Source organism: Platalea leucorodia, assembly GCF_965183815.1.
Source record: "Platalea leucorodia genome assembly, chromosome: 6".
In the NCBI taxonomy this organism is placed as follows: Eukaryota; Metazoa; Chordata; class Aves; order Pelecaniformes; family Threskiornithidae; genus Platalea; species Platalea leucorodia.
The window spans coordinates 44,411,772-44,438,385 of record NC_138828.1 but is presented as its reverse complement, the minus strand read 5'-3'; the positions used below and the strand labels follow the sequence as shown (position 1 = coordinate 44,438,385).

Below are 26,614 nucleotides of genomic sequence, written 5' to 3'. Positions count from 1 at the left end.
AAACCTAAGGACCTCTGAACTTTAAATTATCCACATTACTTTGATTTAAGGAGAAGTACAACAGAAATCCCTGCATTCTTAACTCCTTATCTCAACAGCACCTGGAAAGAGTCTGTAATCTTATTGTAAGGCTCTAAATAAAAAGTCATTCACAGCAGGAAGAAATACGACAACAATTTTTGTAACCGGAAGACTTATTACAGAATGAACTGTTAGTACATTTACTATGTCGATTACAGAAGGCAACACTATAAATTCAACTCCATATTTGAAAGAATATTAAATAAAAGATATAAAGGACTTGGATTAACACGGCCTGAAAGATCACCGCTAGTTTAAGAGTTTGGTGTATTTACCAAAGGCCCGGAATGTCAGAACTGATAATAAAAATCGGTCACAGCAAAGAAATAGCTAACCTGATGGCCTGAACTTCTTCACTGGACTAATGCACATGCAAAATTTCTACACAAGTCTAAAATTCAGTCCGAGTTGGATAAGATAAAGGGTGTAACTAGTTGGAGGGCTTATCTGATAAACTTTAGATACAAGGGAAAATAAAAAGAAGTCTGCAGTGTAAAACAGATACAACTTCATATTTGCTACATAAAATTTCAAGAGTCTACCTAATATTAAACTGTAACAGCTCTTCCAAGGTCACTGCTTATAGACTGGCTGCCAAATACAGTTCTTTCTTTGTCTAGTCTTAAAGAGCAGAACAGTCATTTTCCCTTCTCAATTACCAGCAGCTTGTATTCTCATTGTTCATAACCCTACCACTGTGTGCATTCCCTTTCCTATAATACAATGAAAAGGTTGGGTTTTTTGTTTTGTTTTGTTTTTAAGCAAGAGAGAGAGAGAAAGATATTATGCATGCTAACCTGACCTAGCTAAGCCAGTCTTTTTTTTAATATCTAAAAGTCTATGCGATTTCATCTTTCCAAATTACTCTTTTTCTATCTGGTTTGAAATAGTGCCTGACTTTAACTGTCTGATAATTTTATATTCAAAAGAGTATGACAGTTACTTCTGTTGTGAAGTTCACCAAATTCCAAAATTGTAGTTAGTGAAATGGTGTCTCTAGTTAACTAGTTATTTTGGGTATTAGGGAGCACACAACATTATGAACACTTGTTGTAAGGCCTAAACTTAGTTTTACAATAGCCTTATTTTCAATGACCGAGAACCCCTTAAAATGGCCACTTCAGTACATAGAACAGCTCATATGTAAACAGCAGGTTTGTACAGCAGCTTGCTTTCAAGATTTCATCACAGTAATTACAGACTAAGGCCTCAATCCCAGAAATCCTCCATGCCCAAATAACTTCACACACCTGAGTGCTCCCATTGTTCTCACAGGCACATACTGTTGTTAGCCATCACTTCGATGCATCTATCTTTGCAGAAAAGGGCTTTAAGTCCATTGTTCTAGAAATATCACAATGTATATGGGTGACACACCTTTAAAGCATACTGAGAATGAAGAAAGATACCTTAATCCTCCCACCACACCTTATCTTTTCCCTTTTAGGGAGAGAGAAGAAACACATTCAAGATAAAGTATCTGAAAACATAAGAACAAGTCAGAGGTTAGACAAATCGGATGCACCCAGGGAAAGGTGTTTTGAGGTGACAGAACAAGACCAATGAAAAGAAGGGGAGTATCACAGAGGTATGACGGCCTGCTTACCCAAGGTTGGAACGAAGACCTTAATTCTGAAGCACTATTTCATATTAAAAAATAAGCTAGGTTTAAGGAAGGCAGACAAGCACCTTGTTACATATAACCAAATACATTCTCTCCATTCCCTCAATTCCTTGGTTTATTTTGGTGACAGAATATGTAATTTCATTGCACCGGGTAATGAAAATTAAAATAATGTCTTTTATGAAATTCCAAATGTAAGATTGGGGATGCTGAATCATTTCATTAAAGCAACAAGAGATGCCAAAAATGCGTCTGATAATTACAAACGTTAGCGTGACTGATGCAAAAGATTTTAGTGACTCTTAACTGTCATTTTCTTTCCTATTATTATTCAAAACTAAAGCTTCTCCTTCAGCAGAGCTAGAAGATAATGTTCTCTTGAAAAATGCTACATAATAGAGCACTCTGCAAAACAGCTACCATCTCCAACCATTCTGAAAAGAATTTAACTTGTAGGCACCCTCAGTTGAAGGCTGGGCATGAAGGCATCCATTTACAATAGGGTACCCAAAGAATACACAAAATGTCTTAAAACCTACTGCATCCCATTCCTTGTCCTTCCATTCCTTTCTTTCCAGCTTTATTCTCCTGCCTTTTTTTCCAACTTCTTCTTTCATTTACCCTTTTCTCAATCCATGTGGCCAAAGTAAGCCCAGGTCTAATCCAGCTTGACTTCTCATACTTAACTTGTCTCAGGAGGCTCCATTAAGCTGTTTCCATTGCCACCTCATCAAAAGCCTCAATGAGGCAAACAGACAAAGACAGGAAAAATTTCAGACAAAATATAACGTAAAAGCAGAAGAAAACAAATTTATAACATATGCTGTTGAGTAGTTCAAGGCAGATGGGGTTTAAACAAAACAGGAATCAAAAAAACCCAGAGGAACGTGCTTAGCAGTAATACACAATAAGATTTTTTCTATTTGCATTTTTTATACAGAAAAAAAAGCTTCTTAGTCACAGTTTCTTTTTTCATAATTGATTGTTTCCCACAAATTAGTTACTTAATTTTGCTCACAATCATTTCACCCAGCAGAAAACACTTTATTCCAGGATCTAGCCTAATAAGCTTGCTTCTTCACTGACCAACCACAGGTTCTTGAATTATGCTTCTACAGTGTTGTATAACTTTCAATGGTGCTTTTACTCACTGCCCAGACACAGAAGATGGTAATTGAAGTCAAACCCAACCAGCAAACAGAATGCGGCAGAACAGGTCATACAGCCGCAAGCATGTTCTGTAATCAATTCTGAGACTGACTTCCCCCTAGGGTAGCGGAACCTTCACTGCCAATCAGTGAAATAAGAGTAAATGCTCCCCACTGCCATGCAAAACTTGAGGGCAGGAGAAGAAAGAAATAGACAGAAAAAAGGGGAAATAATGAAATCATGATGCAACATTAACGCCTAAGACCAAAAATAAACTGAAAAAAGTCAAGTGTTTGGTCCCTAAAGACTGCTTTGACATCTTGGCGCAAAACACTGAAGGCAAGACTACTCTCTTCAGTTTTCTTTTCACTTCTTTCTGGGGTTATCCATCACACTCTTCTTGATCTATAACCCAACAATGCTGGAAGAAAATCCTTGACATCAACAGACTACATATAGCGATCAGCTGTGACAGGTGGGGGTTTTTTTTCTTTGTTGTTTTGTTTGTTTTTTGGTTTTTGTTTTTTTTTTTTTTTTTAATTGGTCAGCTTTCCACTGACATTAAAAATATCTTTTACTGTACTAATCATGCAAGGAGGACTTGGAAAAAAAAGCAGGTTACTTTCTGCAAACAAGTTGCTTTCTCTGATTCTCTAAGAGCCTCTTAACTACTTTCTATCTTTTTCTGTTCTTTTTCTTTACAGGGGAGGCTTTTCCTAAGAAAAAGTCCTGCTGCATTTTTACCTTTGCATACGTGTCCTTTCCTCACACTCCAATCTGCTAAAACTGTAGTTGTAACTCATCATCCAGAAGATTTGGCATCCTTAGTAGGAAGCAATCCTGGCTTACTTAGCAGCTTTCTTAAAAGTTCACTTCTCCCTTTTCTAGGACTAGCCAAAATTCTGCTATCAAGATCATTCCTAAATGCATATATATTTGTCTTACCTAAATGTGTATAAGGAAATAGGTGTTATCTGCTAGATTGCTCTTATTCTGTTTCAGGGTGGTTTACTTTTGGCCACTATTTCCAACTTACTGTTCAAAGTATGTGCAGGGGATAAGATTACAGCACGAACATGTATTCCTCCCTAGATATGCCATATATATTAAGCTTACTTTCTGTCTTCCAAAATATAACATCTTCTCCATACATACATAAGCTGTGTCAACATAGTGCCAACAGCAATTTTGCATGTTGTTAATACATAATACTATAGTATGCCAGGCATATTTGAATCTTATGAAACTATGAGCTCAATCCTTAGTAGTGGTCAGATTTCCATGACATGCTCATCTTCCAAATGCTGTGTGAAGTTCTGATCCCTCCCCTAAGTTACAGATATTAGAAAAGGTCAGAAAGGGGCACTAAAAAGGATCCAAAGCATGGGATAGCTGCAAGGTCCAACTGAGCAAACCAGAAGTCCTTAAGCTGGAAAAGAGGTAACTGAGGAGGGAAAGAAATAAGTAGCAATGGAAATAAAATTTTCACCATCTGTTCTAATGAAAGAGCTCTCAAGATAGCTATTGCTTTAGAGGATCAAGACCACTACAAAAGACAAGGGCAAGGAAAACAAGAAATTTTTGTTAATGAGTAGACATTGTATACAGGTATAGCAAAACATAAGCTATAAACAGTTTGATACCTCACACGTTATAGATATAAATATACTTGCTCACTGATTTGGTATAATTAAATCACTGCTCTGATGCAGTTCTTTGTGGTGGGAAACTTGGGATTTTAATCCATGATTCTTTCCTCTCTCCTCTTAGAAGTGGGAGAGGGAGTGCCACCTTTCACAGTGACAGCACCATGCTATCCACATGTTAATCCTTGTCAGCTTCTACATGCATACGGCCAATGCACGATAGGCCTTATCAGCGTATGTGTATTTGGCAAGACAGTCAAGTCATCCTAGTTTCAGGTCACCTCGTCCTAGTTTCGTATCAAACCTTTTTGTATCAACAGCAGTTTCATTTCAATAAGCTAATAATACCCTCTAAAAACCCCATGTATCAGCAGAAAGATTTTTCACAGCTGCAACTATCAACAACAACAAAAGAGGTTAAGCATTTATGCTGTACAAGGGTTAGTGACAAGGAAGTCCATGTGTCAGTCCATGTTAACACATAGGCCAGTGTTAGCCTAGGCAAGACTCTGGCAGCTACAGCTGTTCTCAGCAGTATTTATACCTGGATTTAGGTTCAAAATAAAGAAAAGAAGGTGGTTCTTCACGTATAATGTAGCTAAGCTGTTAGAGCTTGCCAAAGGATGGTGTGGGTGCTAAAGAATTGCTTCAAGAAAAAGTCAGTGGAAGAAAAATCCACTGATAAGGACTAAAACTCTAAAAACCACCGCTCAGTTGAAAGAGGCCCTCAGCCATACAAAACCGCTGTACAAGTACTCAGATGAACCATCACTCACCCTGTTCTTACTCTTCCTCAAGCACTGACTTTTGACCCCTGTCAGAGACAGGATGCTGAGCTCGGTGGATTTGTGGTTTGACCCAGTACAGCTGTTCTTGCGTTTCAGGAACATCATGATATCATCTTCCAGAATAACACTTCTGTTTAATCTATGCATATGAAAAGCTTTCACTTTAAAATGTATTTATTATCTGGTAAGCAAGAATATTCTCACAGATAGAAAGCAAGAGTGCAGCCTGACATCCATTTGGGTAAAATCGTATCTGCCTCGTTTGGCTGACTTGAGAGAACAAATCAAAGGTAAACCGAATAAATGAAATATTATTAAAGCTGTAGTGAAAATTGTTTATTCCGTACCTAAAGACTTTACGGTCGTATTAGACTTAATTATTTTATTGTACGCTTCAGACTCTTCTTTCTACATACCTACACATAATGCCATCCCATTTCCTCTGCTTTCATGCCTTCATCTTACACTATTCATACAGGATGCCTGGGAGAAGGACATACTTACACTACACCAGGCTGTCAGGTCAGTAATAACTGCCTCAGCAGCATCTGTAAACAAAGCCAGTGTGCTTTAAGCACATCAGCAGAGCTGCAGAAGGAAACCAACAGGATTATATAATATCAGAAAGATGGAAAGAATGAATTACTAGCATTATGATTCATCTTCTTCCAGAGTATCAGGCTGGAAATGCATACACTTGTGTGTTTTGGAAGATGAAACCTAATTTTGTAAATACAACTTTGGCAGGAAAGACTGGTGAGACCATTCTAGGACTGTTGGTAGGGTGAAGTTCTAAAACCAACACAATTCTCATATCCTATGAACAAGTCTTCAAAGAACTGACCATGGCATTTGTGAGAAATTGAAATGGTCAATATTTGCTTTTAAACATTTAAAGGAACAAGAAACTAATTGGCTACTAAAACTCTACATACACGCTGCCATAATTTCCGTCCCTTAGAAGGTCTAATGCCACACCAATCCAATTACAATCTGAAGGCCCAGACTAACACTGTAACGCCATTACAGGCTGTTCAACTAAAACAATACCAAGTGAATTTTCATTTTGGACAATACTTGTGTTAAAAAAAAAAAAAAAATACATCAGAGTTCAGGAAAATCACTATCATGATAAACAGATAAGATGCAAAAGACATTTCAACACCTGCAACTCACCCATTCAATAATGACATCCAATTACTAAGATAAAACATTTTTCCCCTTAACCTAAGAATCTCCCAGTCAATTTTTTTTTGTTTTCTGCCAGGAATTTTGAAATCCTTGAAGGACGGACTTTGTTAATTAGCCCAGTTATCCACATAAACATAATGTATAACAACTTGTGTTCCAGATAGATAGGCAAAATTAACTTCATGCCTTACTAGTTAAAAAACTAAAAGCAAACATGGTTCTGTATTGTCAGATATCCTGCGTTCAACTGCATTAGTAGAATGGAGCACTGGCAAAGCATCTGCAGCTTTAACTACAATCCAAGAGGAAAAAAAAAGGTAAATGATAACCAGTTACTGACAATTTAACTATTCGAAAGAAACCACCTGTGCCTCATGCTTGCCCTTGTGATCAGAGAAAGTCATGTTATCTCATGCTTCAATTTGTATGGCATCATTTGAGAGCAATATATTCCTTACTTAAGAAGAACAATGAGCCCTTTAATGCAAATACTGCTAACTTGGAAGACAGGTTGTACGTAACTTAGGAAAGAGAGATGTCAAACTGTCATAATGACTGTTCAGTCCAGTCAGTTTTATACCACATGCATGGAAAACACAAACAATGCCAACGGTGCAAAATGACTTTGAAGACCCTTCCTCATATCAGCTGTGGACAACAGGAAGAATCTGTTAATGCAATTTCCATGCATAAAGAATATAGCAGGAACTTAAGTTCTTTATCCAGGAAATAAGTTAGTTTATTCTTTTCTTTGGATTCTTTCTTTTCTTTATGAACTGCAATAGCTAAATAGAAACAAGCATACACATGAAAGGACATTCATGTGTTGCTGGAAAACGTAACTATGTCTAGATCTTGCTTGAACAATGAACCTATGATGTAGTATAAATTTCTTGATTATATAGAACCACCTGCACTTGCTGAAAATTACATTCTGTTCCTCAAATAATGCCATAATATTAGTTCACTATATCATATTTTTAATGTCAGTATTTAGGGCTCTGAAAATGGATTGTTTTAGTCTCTCACGTTAGGCAAAGGACTCCAACTCATGGGTGGGGACAGTTTAGGAGAGCTGCAGTGTTTTACACCATGACCTGTTGGCATATTCTTTTTTTTTTAGTGGTGCTGCTATCACTGCAAGGAGGTAGTAGCGGCTGTAGCAGCAGTTTTTGAATTACCAGTTTACAGGTTGTCATATTAAGGTTAACTATTGCCAATTTTATGTTAACACCATATGCCAGACTGTAAACTGTCTCCACACTGAAGTCACAATATAAGCAACTAAGCTCCTCCAACTGAAGCAGGAATCACTATAGCTATTGAAAAGAACGCCAAGCTCATTCAGGACTCAGACTCCCACAGACAGATCAAAGTACCTTGAAATGTAAACACCAGTGAGATCATTTGTTTGCAAACCATTTTTACTGCAAATAAGGTTTAATCATCTGATTTCAGTCAGTGCCTTGAAAAATTTGCAGTCTGACAACATTACAAAAATACACCTCCTGCTGAGCTTGCCCTATACTTACATAAAAGAACAGTGAAAACTGATGCAGTCCTCTCTTACATCATATAAACAGCCCTCAATTCCAAGTAAAATTATGGAGACCTCTCAGTTTAACCTCACTAGTTGGCTAACCCTGAGTCATAAAAGCAGAAAGTTTGAACTTCTGAAGAGACTTGTTACACCCTTCAAGCCCAGCCAGTAGCCAAGAATTGTGTCTCAAACTTCAGAGACAGGCAAGGCAAACCAATGCTGAGAGAAAAAAAAATGGATTAGACACTTCATCTCCCCATTCATATTCCCCAGTTAAAATATTAATCTGATAATATATTTCAATTTTGGAGATTTCACTTCTGTTTAGAAAGAACTCTTTTATTTCTCCTATTGAAGTGATGGAAAACAATGAACTATCCTAGTGTAACAATTCTTTAAATACTAAATAGTATAGACCTCCTCCTATAAAATTTAAACCAGTAAATATTAGCTTATTTGACTTAACTGTTAAAGAACTGATAGCTTTTCAATGGTAAGTATAAAATGTTTAAATTGACCAAGCAAGAAGCAGGGCAAACAGTCTAAAAATAAAACACAGATAAATCATGATGAAAATGATCTCCACAGATTGCATACATGAAAGTACATTGCACGTACAAGCACTGGTAAGCCGTCCTCCCTCAAAGAGGCAGATACTTCCGTTATCAGTATAACGCCACCGTACTTCTCATTAGACAGCAGTTCAACAAGGAAAAACACTAACTTCAGTATGACAAAGAGATTAGTTTTGATAAGCAACAAAAGCAAGTTTTGATCAAAGCTGACAGGCAGTATCCCTTCTAGGCAAGGCTTTGGTGCAAGCCATCCAAGCCTCAATATGCATAGCAATTTAATTATTTAGCATGTTAAAACACACTACGTTCAAAGAATTCACAATGTCACGATACCTACTTGTTCTCCATAATGCTGCTACTAAAAGTCTGAAATTTATGCACCGAAAACAGCTACTGGAGAACATAACGGACATATGACATACTATACATATAAAATTATAATTACTACACATATATATTTATATATGTATTTAGTATATAATAGTACGTATGCACAATGTCTGTATTCTTCTCAGATGACACAGTGAAGGATAGGTAACATACATGCTTTCAGATGGTGTTAAGAGAAACAAGATTTTTGTACAGCATTGCTTTTAACATAATGGTGAATCCCCCATATGGAACTACACAAAATCATTCAAACTGCAAATCAGAGATGACACTAAAAAGGCAGATCTTTAGCAACTAAATATTAAAGATACCTAAAAGTCTAGGTGATAAGAGTTTCTGAAGACAGGTTCCAGTTAACATTCACTTGTTTAGTCCCATATAATAGAAAATATTTTCCCACATAAGACAAGTAGTATATATCATTAGTATTCTTTCCCAATATCATCCAATTTCCACATGCTTTCAACAGAAGGCATATTCACCATTGAGTAACAGCCTCAATGGCTTTGTAAGCCTCAGTTAAGTGCTTAAGTATGAGTGGTAATGTGAATGGCAGTACTGTGCAAGCTTTATAGACTTGCTGTCCTCACAGCCATGGGACTTACCAAGCCTACTGAAATGAGCAGACTTCTTCCATTAACTTACTGCCCTCTGAATGAGGGGGGGAAAGACTACAATTACTTTAGAAATTCCATATTGTTAGCTTTTCATCTGCATAATATATGAGCAGTTTATGGTTCAATTTTCATTAGCCAAAAAAAAAGAAAAAAAAAAGATAATTTCTTAATCCTTCATTTTCTCCTCATTGCATGATCTTGATTTTTTAAAATCTCTAATTCTATATTTTATTACATAAATTGTAAAATTATGATGAACACTCTATTGTCCATGGCAACTTATCCAGATCGGAAAAGTTTGTGTGTGTGCTCATCTGTACTCCAAGCAACTATGTATTCTGCAGCTATGCAGCTTTCAATTTAACTACACTATTTCCACACTGGTTTTAAATAGAGATACATTATTGCCATTTTGTTCATGTTGCTAAGAAACCAGGCTCATAAATTTTTCCAGCCCTACAGACTTAAAACACAAACTGTATGTTCAAACAGGGCTCCTGATTTTGGCAGGGTTCACCAGCTAAAGCACAGAACTAGACCTAATGCATTCACATTGTGCTCTGGAGGGCCTGCAGTGCTGAGCAGCATTGGATCTTCCAGTTACGATGTCCTGCCCTTCCTCAGAAGGTGGGAGAGATGCTGTATGGCGAACGGACAGATTCTCTATGGTGAATTCATCTGTACTTAGACTCAACAGAACAAAAATACATTAAGGGATGATTAAAGGATAAGAGTATTTAAATAATAATAATTAAACCGAACAAAACAAACTGTTGATGCTAAGTGAGTAACAGAGTACTACAAAAAGGGCACATGCAGTCCAGCAAGAAAGTGCTTGTTTGGTCTTGTCAGTGAGATTTGCTGAATTAAAAACACACAAGAAAAAAAATACTTTACACATTTGGAGACCTAAGGAATGAGAAACACAGATGTTAACCTCCTGCACATAAGTTTATTTAAAACCTTTTTGGAAGTCTGTTCTTACCACCTTGAAAAGAAAATTTATACTAGATTCTGATCTACTGCTGAGATATTTACTATGATTTACTGTACAAGAAAATATTTTCCATGCATAGACATAGAGACACATAAATCACCGTTCACTTAAATAAAATAATAGTGCCTATTACTATTGCTGCCTCTTACTGAGTGACCAGACTTGTGGCAAGAAGATACACCATTAGCAAAAAATTCAACTCCAGGAAAGAAAGTACATTAATATTTATGTTCTAATGCACATTCTAATACTTCAGCTTTACAGTGAGATAGGGGCTCCTGGCATGTGCAGCAATTAGCATTGCTTTTGACAGTACAAACAAAACAACCACCTCATCTGTTTGGACTCAATTTAGAGATCTAATTTCACAACAAGTAAGGGACAAAACACTGGCTCTGAAACTATTTATTTTACTGCAAACTTATTTCTCCTTAAAGTGATGGAGAGGATTTATATAAACAATAACAAGAGTAGCTTCAGACTTTCAGTACAGGTTGCAAATATTATGTTAGACAAACAAGGCACTCACTTTGTTAAAGTGCCAGATACTCAGAACAAAATATTACACACGGAAGCCAGTTGTTCACTTAATAATTTCCTGACTATCAAGTGCTTGACTTCATCATGCTGGTGTTCTCTAAGTAATTTGGCAAAAGGAATTTTTATGAAGATTGAAGGGGTCCTGGCTCGTGATACTTGTATTGGTATACAAGTTAAATAACTGTACATTCAAGACATATCTAATTAGACAGAAGAAATACAGATGAGAAGGATGCTTATAATGATACAACACAACTATCTAGTACAATGCCAACATCCAATTGCTAAGTGTGGCAAGGGGAAAATGCATGAAGGAAGAGACTCTGCAGGGATGGAAGACAACTGAATGTTAATGGAGGAGAAAAGGATGATAAAAAGAGACAACTCAAGAGGCTGAGTTCGATTTTAAACAGAATAAGAAGAAGTGACAAGAGTATATATTTAACCAAGTATACTGTCTTAAACAGAAATTACTTTCCTTCCCTCCTGTTCCCTTCTTTGACCACTGCTAAGAGAATGTTAACACTTTCACGCCATTAACTGCTTTGTTAATCAAAAAAAGAACCCAAAACACACCACTCTTCACTCAGTCAAAAGTTCAACTAGTATGGTATTTTCTGTTGCTTTTAACACCTCTACTTACAAGGGGGTTGCCTCTCTTTTACAGATCTGAAGCTGAATCAAGCAGAAACAGATTTATCTCTAGAAGTAATGATTACAAGAGACTGTTAATTTCTGCCCCAAAGAAATACTGAAGACAGGGAGACTTCCAAAAATCCCGCCACAGCTAAGAAAGACCAGGTAGCTGCAGAATAGCCATCCTTCCCCTACTTGACAGTAAGTTTGTCATTTGCCAGAAGTAAGTTAATATCTGCCTCGTATCAGAAGTCATCCCATACAACATAACTGTTAGGCAAGCACACAGAAAAACGTTCAGTCACTTCCAGGTTTAAAGCATTCCTCTGAAGGGCAGATGAGCTAAAAAGAAACATTAATTAGTTATGAAAAAGGGCTGGTTTTGTTTATTTAAAAAAAAAAAAAACAACAAAAAAAACCCACAAAAAAATCAACCCAGAGACATTTTTAAGCTGAAACGAACATAAACTTACCAATCGATGCATCACCATCCAAGAGATTGTCATCTTCAGAGGTCTGAAAGTCCATAATTACACCTGCTCCATCTAAAAGCTCCTCATCGCTGCTTGCACTAGTTATACTGTTGTAACTGTTTCGATAGTAGCCTCTATGAAACAGCTGCTCAGACTCCATTTAGCTGCTTTATAACCTATATAAAGAAAATGAGTTATTTTCTATTTGAATATGCACAAAAGACTGAGAAGTTTATATCAACTAAAACAAAACAAGTGTATTTCATGCTTTGGGGAAAAAATATTAAGGTCACAACACTAAGTTTAAAAAATGTAGCGCTAATACAGAACATTATATATATAGAACATTTTACACAAATCTTTAGTGATTTTTAACAGGATGATGCTTCCTCATCCCCGTCCTTGGCCTCTCCTTAGTTCAATGTTATCATCATGAAAGTATATCAATTTCAGTACAGGTGGTTGGAATGCCCATGCCCCAAGTGTACAAATGTGCACTGCACCATGGAGCTGGTGCAAAATCCAGCCAATGTTAAGGTTAAAAAATGACTTTCCTTAGTTGTGGTATCTTTGTACTATGTCTGCTTGGAGTGAAACAGATGGAAGGCTAAAGCTGTAGTCCCCTGCAAGTGTTCACGTTCTTTTGCACAGAAAAGTGAAAATATAAAAGCGGAAAACCATTCAAAATCTTTGTGTCCACATAAAGCTTTCAAAACCCTTATCTATATGCCTTTTGTTTGGTTGTTATTTTTAAACACAACAAGGTGTGTTTAAACACATGCTTTTGCACATTTGGTATAACACTAACATATTAGGTTTTCACAGACTCGGGCCGAGTCCTCCTTTGCCTTGTAGAGTTAAATCCATGGAAATAACGTTGTGACTGGAGTGGGAAGGAGGACAAGATGTGATCACACCTTGATTCCATGCTCTTCTTTATCCAAAGGTCTTGTGTTTGTCATTTCTCAAAGATCATCACTCCTTATTAACATACAACAGCCCAATATACATTTTTTCAGTAATAAGAAACCTCCCATTCCTCCAAGCAAAGGAGATGCCTCCCCAATCCACCCCCAAATCTTTTCCTTACACCCTTTTTCCTCTGCTTATCTGCAAATTCTGTAACCATGCACTGTAACTGCTACAGAGCTCTACGCACTGTAAACATTCAGCCCCCTGACAGCAACAAAAACAGGTAACAGGACTTCCAATTCAGACCCTCTCCTCTAGCCAGCTGTTGAGCCTTGTGAAGTATAGCCAAACTGGGTGGCCCATATCAAGAGTTACTAGCAGAGGTCAGACAGCCAGCTTTCCTGTATTGGCAAACAGCTCAGCCTTTTAAGTCACCTGGAAGAAGGGGTGAAAAACAAAGCAGCAAGGTTTGCTGGGTAGCTGCAGATGGAACTCTCAGCACTGTGCAGCTGGGTGATAACATGAGATAAAACTCTGTACAGATAAATATGAATCACACCACGTGGTGAGGGGGCAGCAGAACCAATCCCAGCTTACCTTATAAAGCAACGGGCTCTGACCCGACTACTGTCATTCACAAATGTAATAATAAAGTTACAAGAAAGAGCTCAGCATGCACTTAGAGTCCCCAAATTAATCTGATACAAGAATTATCAGCTAAGAGAGCGAACTTCATTAAACCACCGTACAAATCCACAGCTTGTCCACAACTTAAGTACTTTACATAGTGCCAAAAGTCCAAAAGGATTACAGAAGAGCTGAAACAGGTTACAAAAGAGCACAAAGACAATGGAGTACAAAATGGGTTTCCTTCTACAGGGCAAGAAAATGCATTAGGACTCTTCAGTCTGGAAAAGATGTAACGTAGAAAGTGACACAACAGATATCAGCAGGATCACAAGCGGCATGAACAAAGTGAAGAGCATCCGTTGTTTTTCAGTAGTGCTTACGTGTCATAATGAAAGAGGTGAGGTGACAAGCAGAGGAAAAAGGGTTGATTCTTCACACAGCATGTAAGGAAGTGGTGGACTTCTTTGCCACTGTGCAGTATGCAATGGTTCATAAAGTAGCCTGACAAATTCACAGAAGGAAAAAAACCCACAAAAACAACAACAAAAACCCCCACATCAGAAGCTATTAAAGATGACACCTCTGGTGGAAATGCTGGAGGCTAGGAGCGCATTCTGGAGACATGCATATGCTTATTCTGTTCTTATACTCTTCCCTAGAGATCTGCTATTGGGCAAGACAGATCCCTTTGGCTTTACTCACTTGCATTTCCTTAAAAAATTATTTAGAATATTTACAACTTCAAACATACTCTCTCTTCAAATAAATTTCTTCCATTCATCTTTATGTGAAAATTCTTCTTGATGATCTACCATTTTACAGCCACTGAGAAAAGCTTCTTAATAGACAGCCAGAAAAATTTCACACTGCCACATTATGAAGCATATCCTATTTGAAAATACAGTTGCTTATATCTGGAAACAATGGAAGCATCTCCATTTTCCCTCCAAACAGATCAGATCACAATTTATAATTCATTCAGAAGCTATACTTGAAACTGTTCAACAGATATTAACTTTTCACACAGTGTAATTTTTGGGATTCCCAATAAAATGGTACCTACAAAGAACATGCCCCCCAAAAAGTCAGATCACAAACAGTGACTATTTCATTATTATGCTCACAGAAAGTCCTGTTAATATCACTCTGCCAGTACCAGTTGGGTACTATCATAAATGAAAGCCACACAGCACAGCTGAAATGAGACACTGGGACTTCCTAGAAGTGTTTCCACTCACTGCATCATTCGTCACCTTCCTCCACCTGCTCCACGCACCAAAAATTATATTCTAGACTCTCAGCTGCCAACTGGCCTCCTGCCTGAGTGAATCTTTGTTACTTTTACATTCATCTGATTTTTTCCTAAATTCTGATGAGGTTTGCAAGGAGACAGAAAACTCTCCTGCCTTGTCCATAAAAATAGCACTAGAAGACAAAAAGCACAAGACACAAACCCCTCCCTGTAGCACACTAAGTTTTAGTCTATTGTGTTCTCTTCCTGTTGTATATCTGACTTCTTTGAACAGTTAATTTTTTTCACTTGTGTAGTAATCTTTATTACAAAGGAGAAAGCAATTAACAAGCAGGAGAAAGACCACTATTCAGTTAGCAATCACAAAGAGTTGTTTGTAAATGTATCAAAACAACAAAGAGGCAGCAAATCTAGACCCCAAAAGTACTACTAATTCGGTATAAAGCCCAGGCCTCCAAACTCAAAATTCAAACTGCTCCAAGAATTCTTGAAGATCCTTACTGTTAGTGTGCAGAAGTGAGAGTCTCTCTCTTGTAAACCACAGGCAGAAACACAACTAGTAAAAGCAATTACTTGAGATCAGAAGGAATTGATTCTACAGTGTTAACAGATGCAAATTAAGGAGGCATGAGTAGTAAATTCTGTTATTAACACTTTGTTGTTATGCTTGATGCGTACTGAGTACATGGCTAAAGCCTGCTTAGTCTTTTAATTATTGTACCAAGTTTGGAAGCCACATACAGATTTTTCATCTAATAAAGACATTTTCCTGTAATAGTCTCAGAAGAGAGATAATTTTCCTTATATTAAATTCCACAGCTTCAGTTAATCTTACTACAAACCTGCTATTCAGAGTAAAAGAAATAACTCTCCCTTTGGATGTCTTTTTAATCACTTTAGAGAAATGTCAGAACAGTGGATTACAGATATTAAATCTCCCAAAAATTGAGAAAATGCTTTCAGCCTGGTCTACAATGGAAGGGAAAGTTTCATCAATTAGTCAGTAACTGACAAACAAAACCAACAGATTCTCCAGAGCCAGACCAAGCATACAGGGAAGAATCCCTGCATCATCTCTGCACAAATGCGATTCCACATGCCAACTCCTCCGGCACATACATGCCTACAGTTACATGATAGCCCTTTTCTTGTTTTGAAATACTACACGTCTCCTGCTGCAGACATATTGCTTTTGACAGACCTCTCCAACAATCAAGCAAAAGCTGTAACACCAAAACCATTCATTTTGAGGACCCTAACCAAGACTCTGAAGAACTGTACATTAATTCTCCGCGTTCCCAGAGAGTCAACGGCTCCGTACCTGACAAAGTGTTACACATACTGCCTTATACCAGCATGCAGCAATGGCAGGAATGCAAGAAACTAAGACCATGAAAATGGTAAGTGTTCAATAAGCTTCATGTAGGACTAAAATTTTACTTCTTGAGAGCATGCCAGTCACTAATTTGTCCACCACTACCTGCGATTAATGGGGGGGAGGAGAGCTTAGGTCAACATACAACAAACTTCCTGGTTTGCCTTTAAAAAAAGGGTTTGTTTAACAAACTAGGATGCAAAATGAGGGATGCGCTATCTTGAGCTGTGTTAAACGTTCAGGACAACTTGAAAGTGTATGCTCATGTGACTTTAAAATACAGTTAAGAGGTAAGAGGTCTGCCTTGCTTGAGTGAAGGAAACTGAGTGATGTGGATGCAGAGAGTAGACTCCTCCTCAGAAACAGATTGCTGGGAACAGCAATAATAAAGAAAAGGAAGAGCCAAGAAAATGGTTTTTTTTTATGGCTACAACAGCCAGAAGAGAACCAGTATCGTGCCTAACTCAGTCTGGTGCAGATTATCCTTTGTGGATACTGGAAGAGTGCATTCATGCAAGAGAGCCTGCACAAATGCTTATGGAGTTGTGAAGAGAAAACTAACCAGCCAACTTGCTATTTTATAATGTCAGATTCATTCCACAGATTTCCTGCCCTATCCAAATGGGCACTAAGAAGCAAGTGGGGAAAGATGGAAGTTACTCAAGAAAAATTGCAAACGGGGAAAAAAGGTACTGGCTGAATGCTAGCGAAACCCAATATCCTGAGAAGGCAAACAAAAAAATCCTACACCGGATTCCCAACAACCATTAGTTACAGTAAATATTTAAGTAATAAACCTTTTTTTTCAACCTAGACTACTGTAAAAATCCAAGAGACATTACAAAGCATTAATGAGAATATTAAAGATATTACATTTAACTTATTTTGATGAAGCATAGAAGCACAGAATCATTAAGGTTGGAAAAGACCTCTGACATCATCAGGTCCAACCGTTAGAACCTAACTGCCTGGTCCACCTCTAAACCATGTCCCTAAGCACCACATCCACACGTTTTCTGAACACTTGCAGGGACTGTGATTGCACCACTTCCCTGGGCAGCCTGTTCCAGTGCCTGACCACCCTCTCTGTGAAGAAATTTTTCCTAGTATCTAATCTAAATCTCCCCTGGCACAACTTGAGCCCATTTTCTCTCATCCTGAAGCATCATAGTTTTGATCCAGAGTCCAGTCCAGATACCTCAGAATGCAGACTCAAAAATACTTCAGATTACCTTTGAAAAAAAAAAAAAAAGAACCAAAAAAACAACCAACAAAAATAGTGAAGTAATGCACTGTAAGAATAAAAAAAAGAAAATCTAAGTGATATTCAGGGAGCTCTTGGAACAGGGAAGGAATTTGACTCAACTCACATACCCAAGTCTTCTATGAAAAGACTGTAAAGTAAAAAAGGTGCAACTAACCCATCATGCTTCCATTACTAAGGTATTTCCAGGATGTCCTGACCCATCAAAATTCTTCTACAAAGCAGGTTATCAGAGAAGCCTCTGACACTAAAAAAATTAAACAACAAAACAAAAACAGCAAAAACCCCAAACAAAACCAAAGAACAATCACCTAAAGCAGGATGTCTTACCTTTTATGACTAGGGAAAGAAACAGGTATATTGAATTGTGAAAGATCTAATTAAATACAGTGCAGGCAGGAACTACATTGGTAAAGGAGAACAGCACAGAAACAGCTACATTAATAGTAGAAAAAGCATATAAGGCTATTGCAGTTTTCTGCACAGTCTAGTACCTCAGGCACTTTTCTGCTCTCAGACACCAGACAGCCCGCATATCTTTCAAGCTTTACAAATAAAAGGTCAAGCAGAGAAGCGAGTCAGCTGAGGCAACCACTTCCAGTGCCGAGAACTGCCTCTGGAAAAGATGGAGTAGGACGGTAAGAAGTTTGATTTACAGGACATTTGTCGTCAGGTGATCCTAGTAATCTGTACATCTCTGCTATGTGCTCTGCTGTCCCATAAAAACACATAAACCTACTTTTCTATATCTCAAAGAGGTGGCAGAAAACAAAGGCATCTCAAGTTTGTTATTTCCCTGGGAGGAAGGAGGAGTGAAAACTTAAAAGTACTTTTCCAGATTCCAGATTACAAATCCGCTTTAAATAGTTGAAAGTAAAAAAAAAACAAAAAAACCCCCAAACAAAACAAACCCAAAAAGCCAAAAAAACCCAAACCACCAAAAAACCCACAATGATTGATCTTATTAACACAAGAGCTCTTTCCCAAGCTGAGAAGAAACTTGATAAACCCCAAAATCAGTGTAATATTCTATTTTTCAGTTCACTACGAACAACTAAAAGGCAGTCATCTGTCCCGTAACTCACACATACCTTCCTGCGAACCCTACGCAAGGCCAGCACCTAGTGAGAAATGCTATGCAGACATAAAACAAAAGCAGATGAAATTAAAATTAAGAATACAATCTTTACACAAAAGAATGTATTCTACCGCAGAGGAAATGCAGTGATAGCAATAGAAGAGTCAATTGCTGAAAATTTTTTGAAAAATTATAGTATTTTAAAGGTTTTAACTGGTAAGAACCTTCAAAAGTGACTATTCTTTATAAAATAGTCAGGAATTCTATATACATCATCTTATTAAAAAAAGTATCCAACTACTATACACTTTAAGAACAGGTAAATAATATGACATTCCTCAAACCCACACTGAAATTAGAATTTTAACATATATCCCATATATGGGGATATATGTCAGAATAACTGCCCAAAAGATGGAAGGAGTCAAGAACAGTTTTGACCGCTTAATTCCAAACCTCCCGTATTATGTTAATTTAAAATAGTGCAATGTCATCTTTTTTATTTTTTAAATAAGCCTACCCTTCAGAAAGAATTTTGAGCTCAGAAATGATAAGACTTTTACAACAGTTTTAAAACAAAGGCCATGTTGTGGCCACTTTTTCATCCGTAGTCTCACCAGCGTCAAAATTACATTCCCATTTTCATTGTAGACCCAGCATATCTAGCCTCCATTTATTTATTTTGCTTGCCATATGAAGATAGTTAAGCAAGATAAGGACATCACTCATCTTCCAAACTTCAGGTTTGGAAAAGGGGTGAAAGAATTGTGAGGAATTTCTCACTGTAATTTTTAGATCACAACAGACTATTTCTTCATAAAAAGGCTTAAAAAAATCTTACACTTCAAATCAAATACAGAAGGAAAGATGAGCAAAATAGCAGCTTTCCTGAACTCTCTCAAGTCAGGTTAGACCACAAAAATTCTTAAGGATACTCAAGAACCCAAACTGTTAAAATTAGGGAATGTATATGTTAACCTTACAAAAATAAATACACAGAAGATAATTCTCTGTAGCATTCAAAAAAAAAAAAAAAAAACACAACCTATCTGAAACTAACTTAACTGATCTCAGGAACAGGACTCCTCCTATTGTAGTCATTTAGTGAGAAAGGATCTTGGTCAATTTTTAGGTCATCTTTAGAAAAATAAAGTCACAAAAGAGCACTGCCAGTTAACTGACACTATTTGAGTATTAAAAAAAATAAAAAATAAAAAATCAAACAACTGTTTGAGTTTATGTAGTACATTCTCTTGGAATAGAAGATAAAAAGTCAGTTTCCAAAAATACACATAGGTAAAGCTTAGTCTAGTTCTGTTCACAGCTACTTCCAAAATAAAATCAATGTTCATGGAGGGAAGAGAAACATACTCAAATATTCTTTAAACAAGAAAGCAAGCAAGGACAAGAACAGAAACACATAGACAAAACTACATGAAAAGATAATACCTGTAAAGCACGAAACAATCTTAGCTTTAAAACTGTAACAAGAAAACAGTATTCATATCTACTTTTCAGATTCTACTGAATCTTACCACTCTTAGTTATAAAAGTTTAATATAACATAACAACAGCCTGAAAAGTTTTTTTTCATTTTTATGATACGTACCAATACAGAATATCACCACTATATCTGATCTTCACAAAAGCAGAATCAATAATAAATACTCACTTTTTATCTTCTCAGCTTCAAAAAAAAAAAAAACAAACAAACAAACAAACTAAAAAATGCCAGCCTAATTACAGGATGAATACTGCACTCATGCTTCTAGTCATATGATTCCAAACGTTAAGGGCATTGACTTTAGTTTGTATAAAGTATTCAAAACTATTTCGTTTCCACTCTCTAAAATTTTGTTGTGACAGCTGAAGATTTGTACCACCTGGCACAAAGGTACCAGCCTACTTGATGGAAGGGATTGCTTCTTTCATATTCACCAAGTTACTAATGTGAATACTTTTTAATTGCTTTCAACCAAAACTGGCTGGATTAGCTGAAAACTCAGATTTAAACTTACTAAATTAACCTCATTCATTAATACATCAGAAAAAACTCTGCTATCAGAGTTGAAGAGTAGTCTCCCACACAGACACGGTAATAAGCAGCTACATGAATGGTAAGGTCTTTAAGGGGTTTTTAGTTAACAATTTAAAAAGAAAAAAAAAACAACCTAGAGAACATAATCCCTTAGCATGAACCTGAACTAAATATAAAAGCAAACATAACTCAAAAGCTTAAGCTTCACAGGCAGGTATTGATCCTTAGCTAAGTCATGGTAAACAACTGTGTCCATGGCTGCCACTTTGGAGCAAGCCAAAAATACAAGTAAGATACAATATTAGTTTATAAACTAATGGGTCAATAGATATAGCTGCAAATATTCTGTACTGGAAAGAAAAGACAGAGAGTCCCTTCAGCAAAAAAGTCTGTGGCATTCCTTCTGTGATCATCTTCAGATAAGAATAACACTGGAATTCATTACAACAACTGAGAGGTAAAAACCATACTCCTCTATTGAAGGGCACGAACTATGACTGCAGGTTCCACTGCAGACAATGTAAGTTTTGTCTGTTGAGGCTTTTGGCCACGATGCTCATTTTCTGTTTGATGAAAAGACACAGCAACAGTGTGCAACCTCTTTACAGTTTTTAAAGGATTTTGCTCCTTTTTAATGTGGACTTGTGTTGCAGTCATCTGAGCGTTACACAAACAATGGAGCAGAGCTTTTACGCACCATCAGAATGACCGTATGTTGTTATCCATACTACGCTTCTTTATCTTTTCAGAGAAATGCACTGTACAGTACTTGGCTATGTGCGCAGATTCATAAGTTCAGGGTCGCACCTTAGCTGAGTATCTTTCAGATAATTTTGTTCAATACGTTTGTATCTGAATGATCTGAAAGTACTCAAGGAATGAAAAAGAAACTTTAATATAAAGGAAATAAGAGAGTATATAGAAGACAGGCTTTGCAAGCCAAGACAAAGAGCATATGAGAGCACAGACTCCAGCAGAAAGAAGCACAGGAAAGGTATTCATTCTTGATAGGCAAAATTATTATTCAGGATCATCAAATTGGAATCTGAAAAAGCACCACTATCCCCAGTTTAACTTGATATCTTCTTTATCTTCTCGATAACAGCAGCTACCACAGATTTTTAAGGTCCTTGTACTGAATTCCACCTTCTTTATAAACACACTAAAGCCCCTGAGATCAAGAAAAAAATCCTATAGAGCTCTTCCAAAATACAGCACAGGCATACAACCATTGCTTATGAAATCTTGTGGGGACCCCTGGTGGTTCCTGTTTACCTACTCTCCCTACTACTGATTCGCAAACTTCAAAGTGAAGAAAATACCAGCTAATGAGGAACCCATTTGCTGTACTCTGGTTAGAAATGACAACTCTTTGGTAACCAAAAAATAAAAAAGGCTGGGGGCTCTTCTTGGTACGTGTAACAGATAAATTGACAGATGCACTACGTAGAGCTATTCAAACTTCAAGGCTATAAGCCCTGACAATAGGCTTGCTCTTTTTCTTGCTCTGGATCCTCTCAAGCAGCAGTGTTAAGGCAGCAAGGTGAGGAAGGACTGAAGTGATCTGCAACCAACACCTGGGCCTGGCTCACAGATGACCTTCTTGGCTGTACTAGACAGAAGCCACCTCATTTCTGTAAATACAGCATATCCAGCCATTAACGATTGCCATTCTGGTCTTCTTCAAAGGATGAAATAAATAAGTCTGTTAAGAGAGACCTGTGAACCTCTGATGTTAACAAATAAGATTATTAAAAAGCAGAAACAAGCCACTAACAAAAACATATACGCTAACGAAAGGAGATTAAAAAAAAAAAAAAAAAAAACCACAAAAGACAGTGAAGCCCTAGATGCACAAACACCACCAAAAGCAAAGTAATGACTAAATCAAGTGTGTTAGCAATTCGGAATGCACAGCAAATTCCTCTCACTTGAATATTCTTCTCTCCAGCTGGTTGGCAAGTACAACTTCTAAAATTATGTGTATTTTGTCAGGGTCTACAAATGGTAGACAAGTTTCTGGCAGGAGAGTCTGGAGGTAAATTATTACTGTTAAATAGCCGTATCAAGTTGAAAGCAAGAATCAAGGTGGATATTTCATGAGGAAAAAAAGAAAGTGGCTTTGTGGGAGATATTTAATTTTGAAAATTGCAGAAAAAAGATTCAGTAATACTTTACTAAAAGGCTTCTAGTTAACAGAATTAACACAAGAAGGTCAGTTATCTTAAATGTGTTACATAACCACAGATAGGAGATCAGTTCACGGGCTTCATAGATCAAATTTATTAAAAATAATCCATCCTCTACCTATCCAAAGAACCAAAAGGTTTTTTAAAATTTGTTAGAAAGGAATAAACATTTAGATTTTTGTGACTGTGGTAATAACATGAATACTCAGTGCACAGGTTGTTAGGTCCCCTCAAGTGTTCTGCAGTCTTATAAGCTTTGATGCATAAGTTAAAAGAATATTCATGTCTCGGCACAAAAGAAAAGAAAAACGGTAAGTCTGTAAGACTGATAATAATTTTCAGTGTTTACTCATTCTTATAGTGTTCCATATGAGACTAAAAGACAAGCAGCAAAAAGTCAAATAATAATAATAAAAAAAATATTTCAGTTTTCTTTCCTAGACATACGCACTTTGGAAATTTGTAGATTCACTTTTCAGAATCAGAAAATGAGCATGTTTGGAAGCACATGGAAAACTGCCTCCCTCCCCTCCCCCCCAATACACAAGAGAGAAATTAGCAACAGAAACTTCAGGGGAAAAGCTGCAGTAGATCAAGAACTGCAGATAACACACCATAAACCAACAAATCTGGCATAAAACACTGATTTGGAGATAAGAGTGGAAGGAACTCAGACACAAACTTATCTTTCAGAAATACAAGTACTTGAATTTTAACTGGCAGGATGTCAAAATATTAAGTCACCTCAGTAGCTCTATTTGTAATGTAAACATGTTACTGATGTAGAATTACATTTTTACTATTTCAATCAGGAAATCTTCATTATACTGTATTGCAGTATGAACATGCACAATGCACACTTGAGTACTTGCTCTTTCATTAACTTTTTACAGAAATGTATCTGTATACAAAATATACCAAAAGTAAGAAAAAAAAAGTAACAGCAAAGGTTATTTTTATCAAAGGGTCTGTGCTTTAGGACTGAACTTAATTCACTTTTTCATTTACTATTCCTCCTTACCCTCCCAAAGTAAGCAGAGAGTCTACTCCTGTAACTAGAAACCCTAAGCAAAATGCTTAACAAACAAAAAACCTGTATGTCTAGAAGTTCAAGGGGAAGTAATTGACTAAACTCTCTGTGAGTCACTAAAAATAACCACTGGTACCCACTATGAAGTTACAAATTCTCTTCTTTCCATTCATTTCCAGGAGTACATATTCGAGATTACTTACTACATAATACAAACAAATAAGGATACTCCAGATGTAAACAGATTTACAACTATTTTAACAACTTTGTCTAGAATCCTTTCTATTATGCATGAAGCCCAGGAACTACTTTGTCAAATATCTTCCCTCTGATAATGACAGGTATTATCAGCTCATTAAATGTAACCACCATCTCAATGTTTTATGTTGATTTTTCAGTTTCTATCTTTTTAAAGCAGAGCATATGTACCAGCAAACATTATTTTTACAGTCTGTTTACAACCCTCTTATCAGATTCAATTTAAATGAGCATTGTTTTATCTAAGCATTATTTTATCAGATGATTTTATAAAGGCTTCCAAAATTCAAAAACAAGTTTCAAGCTAAACAGCTATAAAAATTTATAATTGTCAACTTCCTAATATTTCGAGCATCTTCAGTTTCCAAAGCTTGGCATATAAACAAGCACAAAGTACCATGCAGCGGAGCCTAGAGCTGCATACCTCATTCATGAGCACAGGTAAAAAGACGGCCTGACCCCTGAACAGCTTTAGGAAGTCGGCCAACACGGTCGGCCTGCACCTTCAGGTTATGACATAAGGGAAAGACTGATGCGGGGAGCACAGAATTGGGAACTTGTTCTTGGAGCACGCAGGTATAAAGTTGAAATCTTAGTTTGGGGAAAATCAGCAGGGAGAATGTATAAGCAGTTTCATGCGCATGGTCACTGCTACTGCTGACCGCCTTCAGAGCTTGCTGGGTTACTGCTGCTGCCAAGGAGGTGCTAAAGCAAGAAGTTTAGGAACACGCAACCTAGAGTCTGAGAATTAGGAAATGAACTATTCAAACAACTTGAACTGGCACTATCATTTCTGGCACAAATCTCTTCAATAGTAGAGCTTCTATTGCACTTTTTTATTATGACGAGGTTAAATATCCCTACTGCCAAATTATTATAAGATTTTTACCCTGAAAACTTGATCTGCACAGTAACACCCATCCACATGCATATGAAGTCACTTAAATAAGGGGAGGGAAAAAAAATTCTGAATGTTCCTAGAATGCCTTTTGGCAATGGTTGTGAACTAGGAACAGGTGTCCCAGCTTTAGTGCTTACAATCAAAGAACACACCTCTGCTGTTGAAATACTAAGACACACACACACACACACACACAGAGCCCCCAAAGCAAAATGGGGGGGTGGGGGGTGGGTGGAAAAGCCAAAGCGTATATTCAGTAAATGGGAGAACACATACTACACAGCTAGACCCAGCTGTTCATAGACTAACCAGCACACAGTGGGTTCTCACTTGTAGGTTACTGAAACATCAGTCTGTGACAAATGTTAGGTGTGGAAGAAAGCACAAGAAGAAATACAAACATAGTCGTGACAGAAAAATGCAGGCAAACTCATAAAATGAAGTGGCTCAGAGCAATGCAGTCATGAAGAGCAAAGACCAACAGCTTCGAGTGTCTTTCCCGGTTGAGGAGTTGGATAGGCTTGTTCTTATTACAAGTCAATATTAAGCAAGAGAGAGAGAGGAGATACACCCCAGGATTACTTTAACTTGCAAGTATGCACCACTGGGAGAACAGCAGTATTGTAAACCACCCACAGATAGGATGCCATAAAGATCTGGGCAAAGACAGCCTTGGGAATCATAGAACAAGGAAAATATATTTCTAGAAATATTGCAATACACATTGTGCATGACATCTACTATTGTCAGGCAAAGAATTTTTAGGACTGGCATACCAATACCAAACAGAGGCAAAGAAGAAACAAGCTCCATTTTTCTGGGCACTATATACCTTTTATTTTCACAGGTGTTGCAGACAGATGCAAAGTCATTTTGTTTCAAGCTGTGAGTTTCAAGCTAGCTGCAGTTTTCCCACAGCAGAACTGATTCTCATTTTGACAACTCAGAGTACTGAGCAGCAAGTTTACATCTGTTTGCCAACCAAAGAGACAAGACATCAAATTTAAAGCAGTTAGCCAGTGTAAGACTTTTATCTTAGAAAAAATGATAGTGACAGTTGGCGAGTCCTCTAGGGGCTTATTTTACTTCACAAAGGTACGTTTCCTATAATGCACAAATGATTTATTTTTAATTTTACATTACAGCATATTGAAGTTTCCTTAAATAGAGAAACAGTATTGATAACTATCTGCTTTCAAATCTGTCATGCCAACACGTCCTTCATTCAAATAGCTGTTTTTGCAAAGAAGTATCTATGTTGCCAAGGGATACAGAATATGAAACCCTTCACCAGTCCACCAAGAAGAAAGGCGCCTGAAAGCAGAAAGTACCAATATATCTGAGGCTTAAATAATCATTAACTTAATTTCTTTCACAAACTCTGCAGCATAAAATTCAGAGGTCCAACAACCTCAAACAGGAGGTGCAAGTCCTAAAACC

General features: G+C 37.1%; 1 protein-coding gene across 6 annotated transcripts in view; it reads right to left on the bottom strand.

Annotated features, from left to right (window-relative positions):
- CLCN3 (chloride voltage-gated channel 3) overlaps positions 1 to 26,614 on the bottom strand; it is a 71,708-nt gene that overhangs the window by 43,966 nt on the left and 1,128 nt on the right. For 4 of the 6 annotated variants that reach the window (XR_014228634.1, XM_082316047.1, XM_082316050.1 and 1 more), the window contains exon 2: positions 12,248 to 12,423. The exons of 1 other annotated variant lie outside the window; for it this stretch is intronic. Coding sequence is in view for 4 of the 5 variants with exons in the window: in XM_082316047.1 (XP_082172173.1) it covers positions 12,248 to 12,407 (160 nt within the window). In the remaining variant the exon portion in view is untranslated. Of the gene's footprint in view, positions 1 to 12,247; positions 12,424 to 18,174; positions 18,274 to 26,614 lie in introns of those variants that run through there. One more of the 6 variants, XM_082316048.1, reaches the window with a different exon arrangement.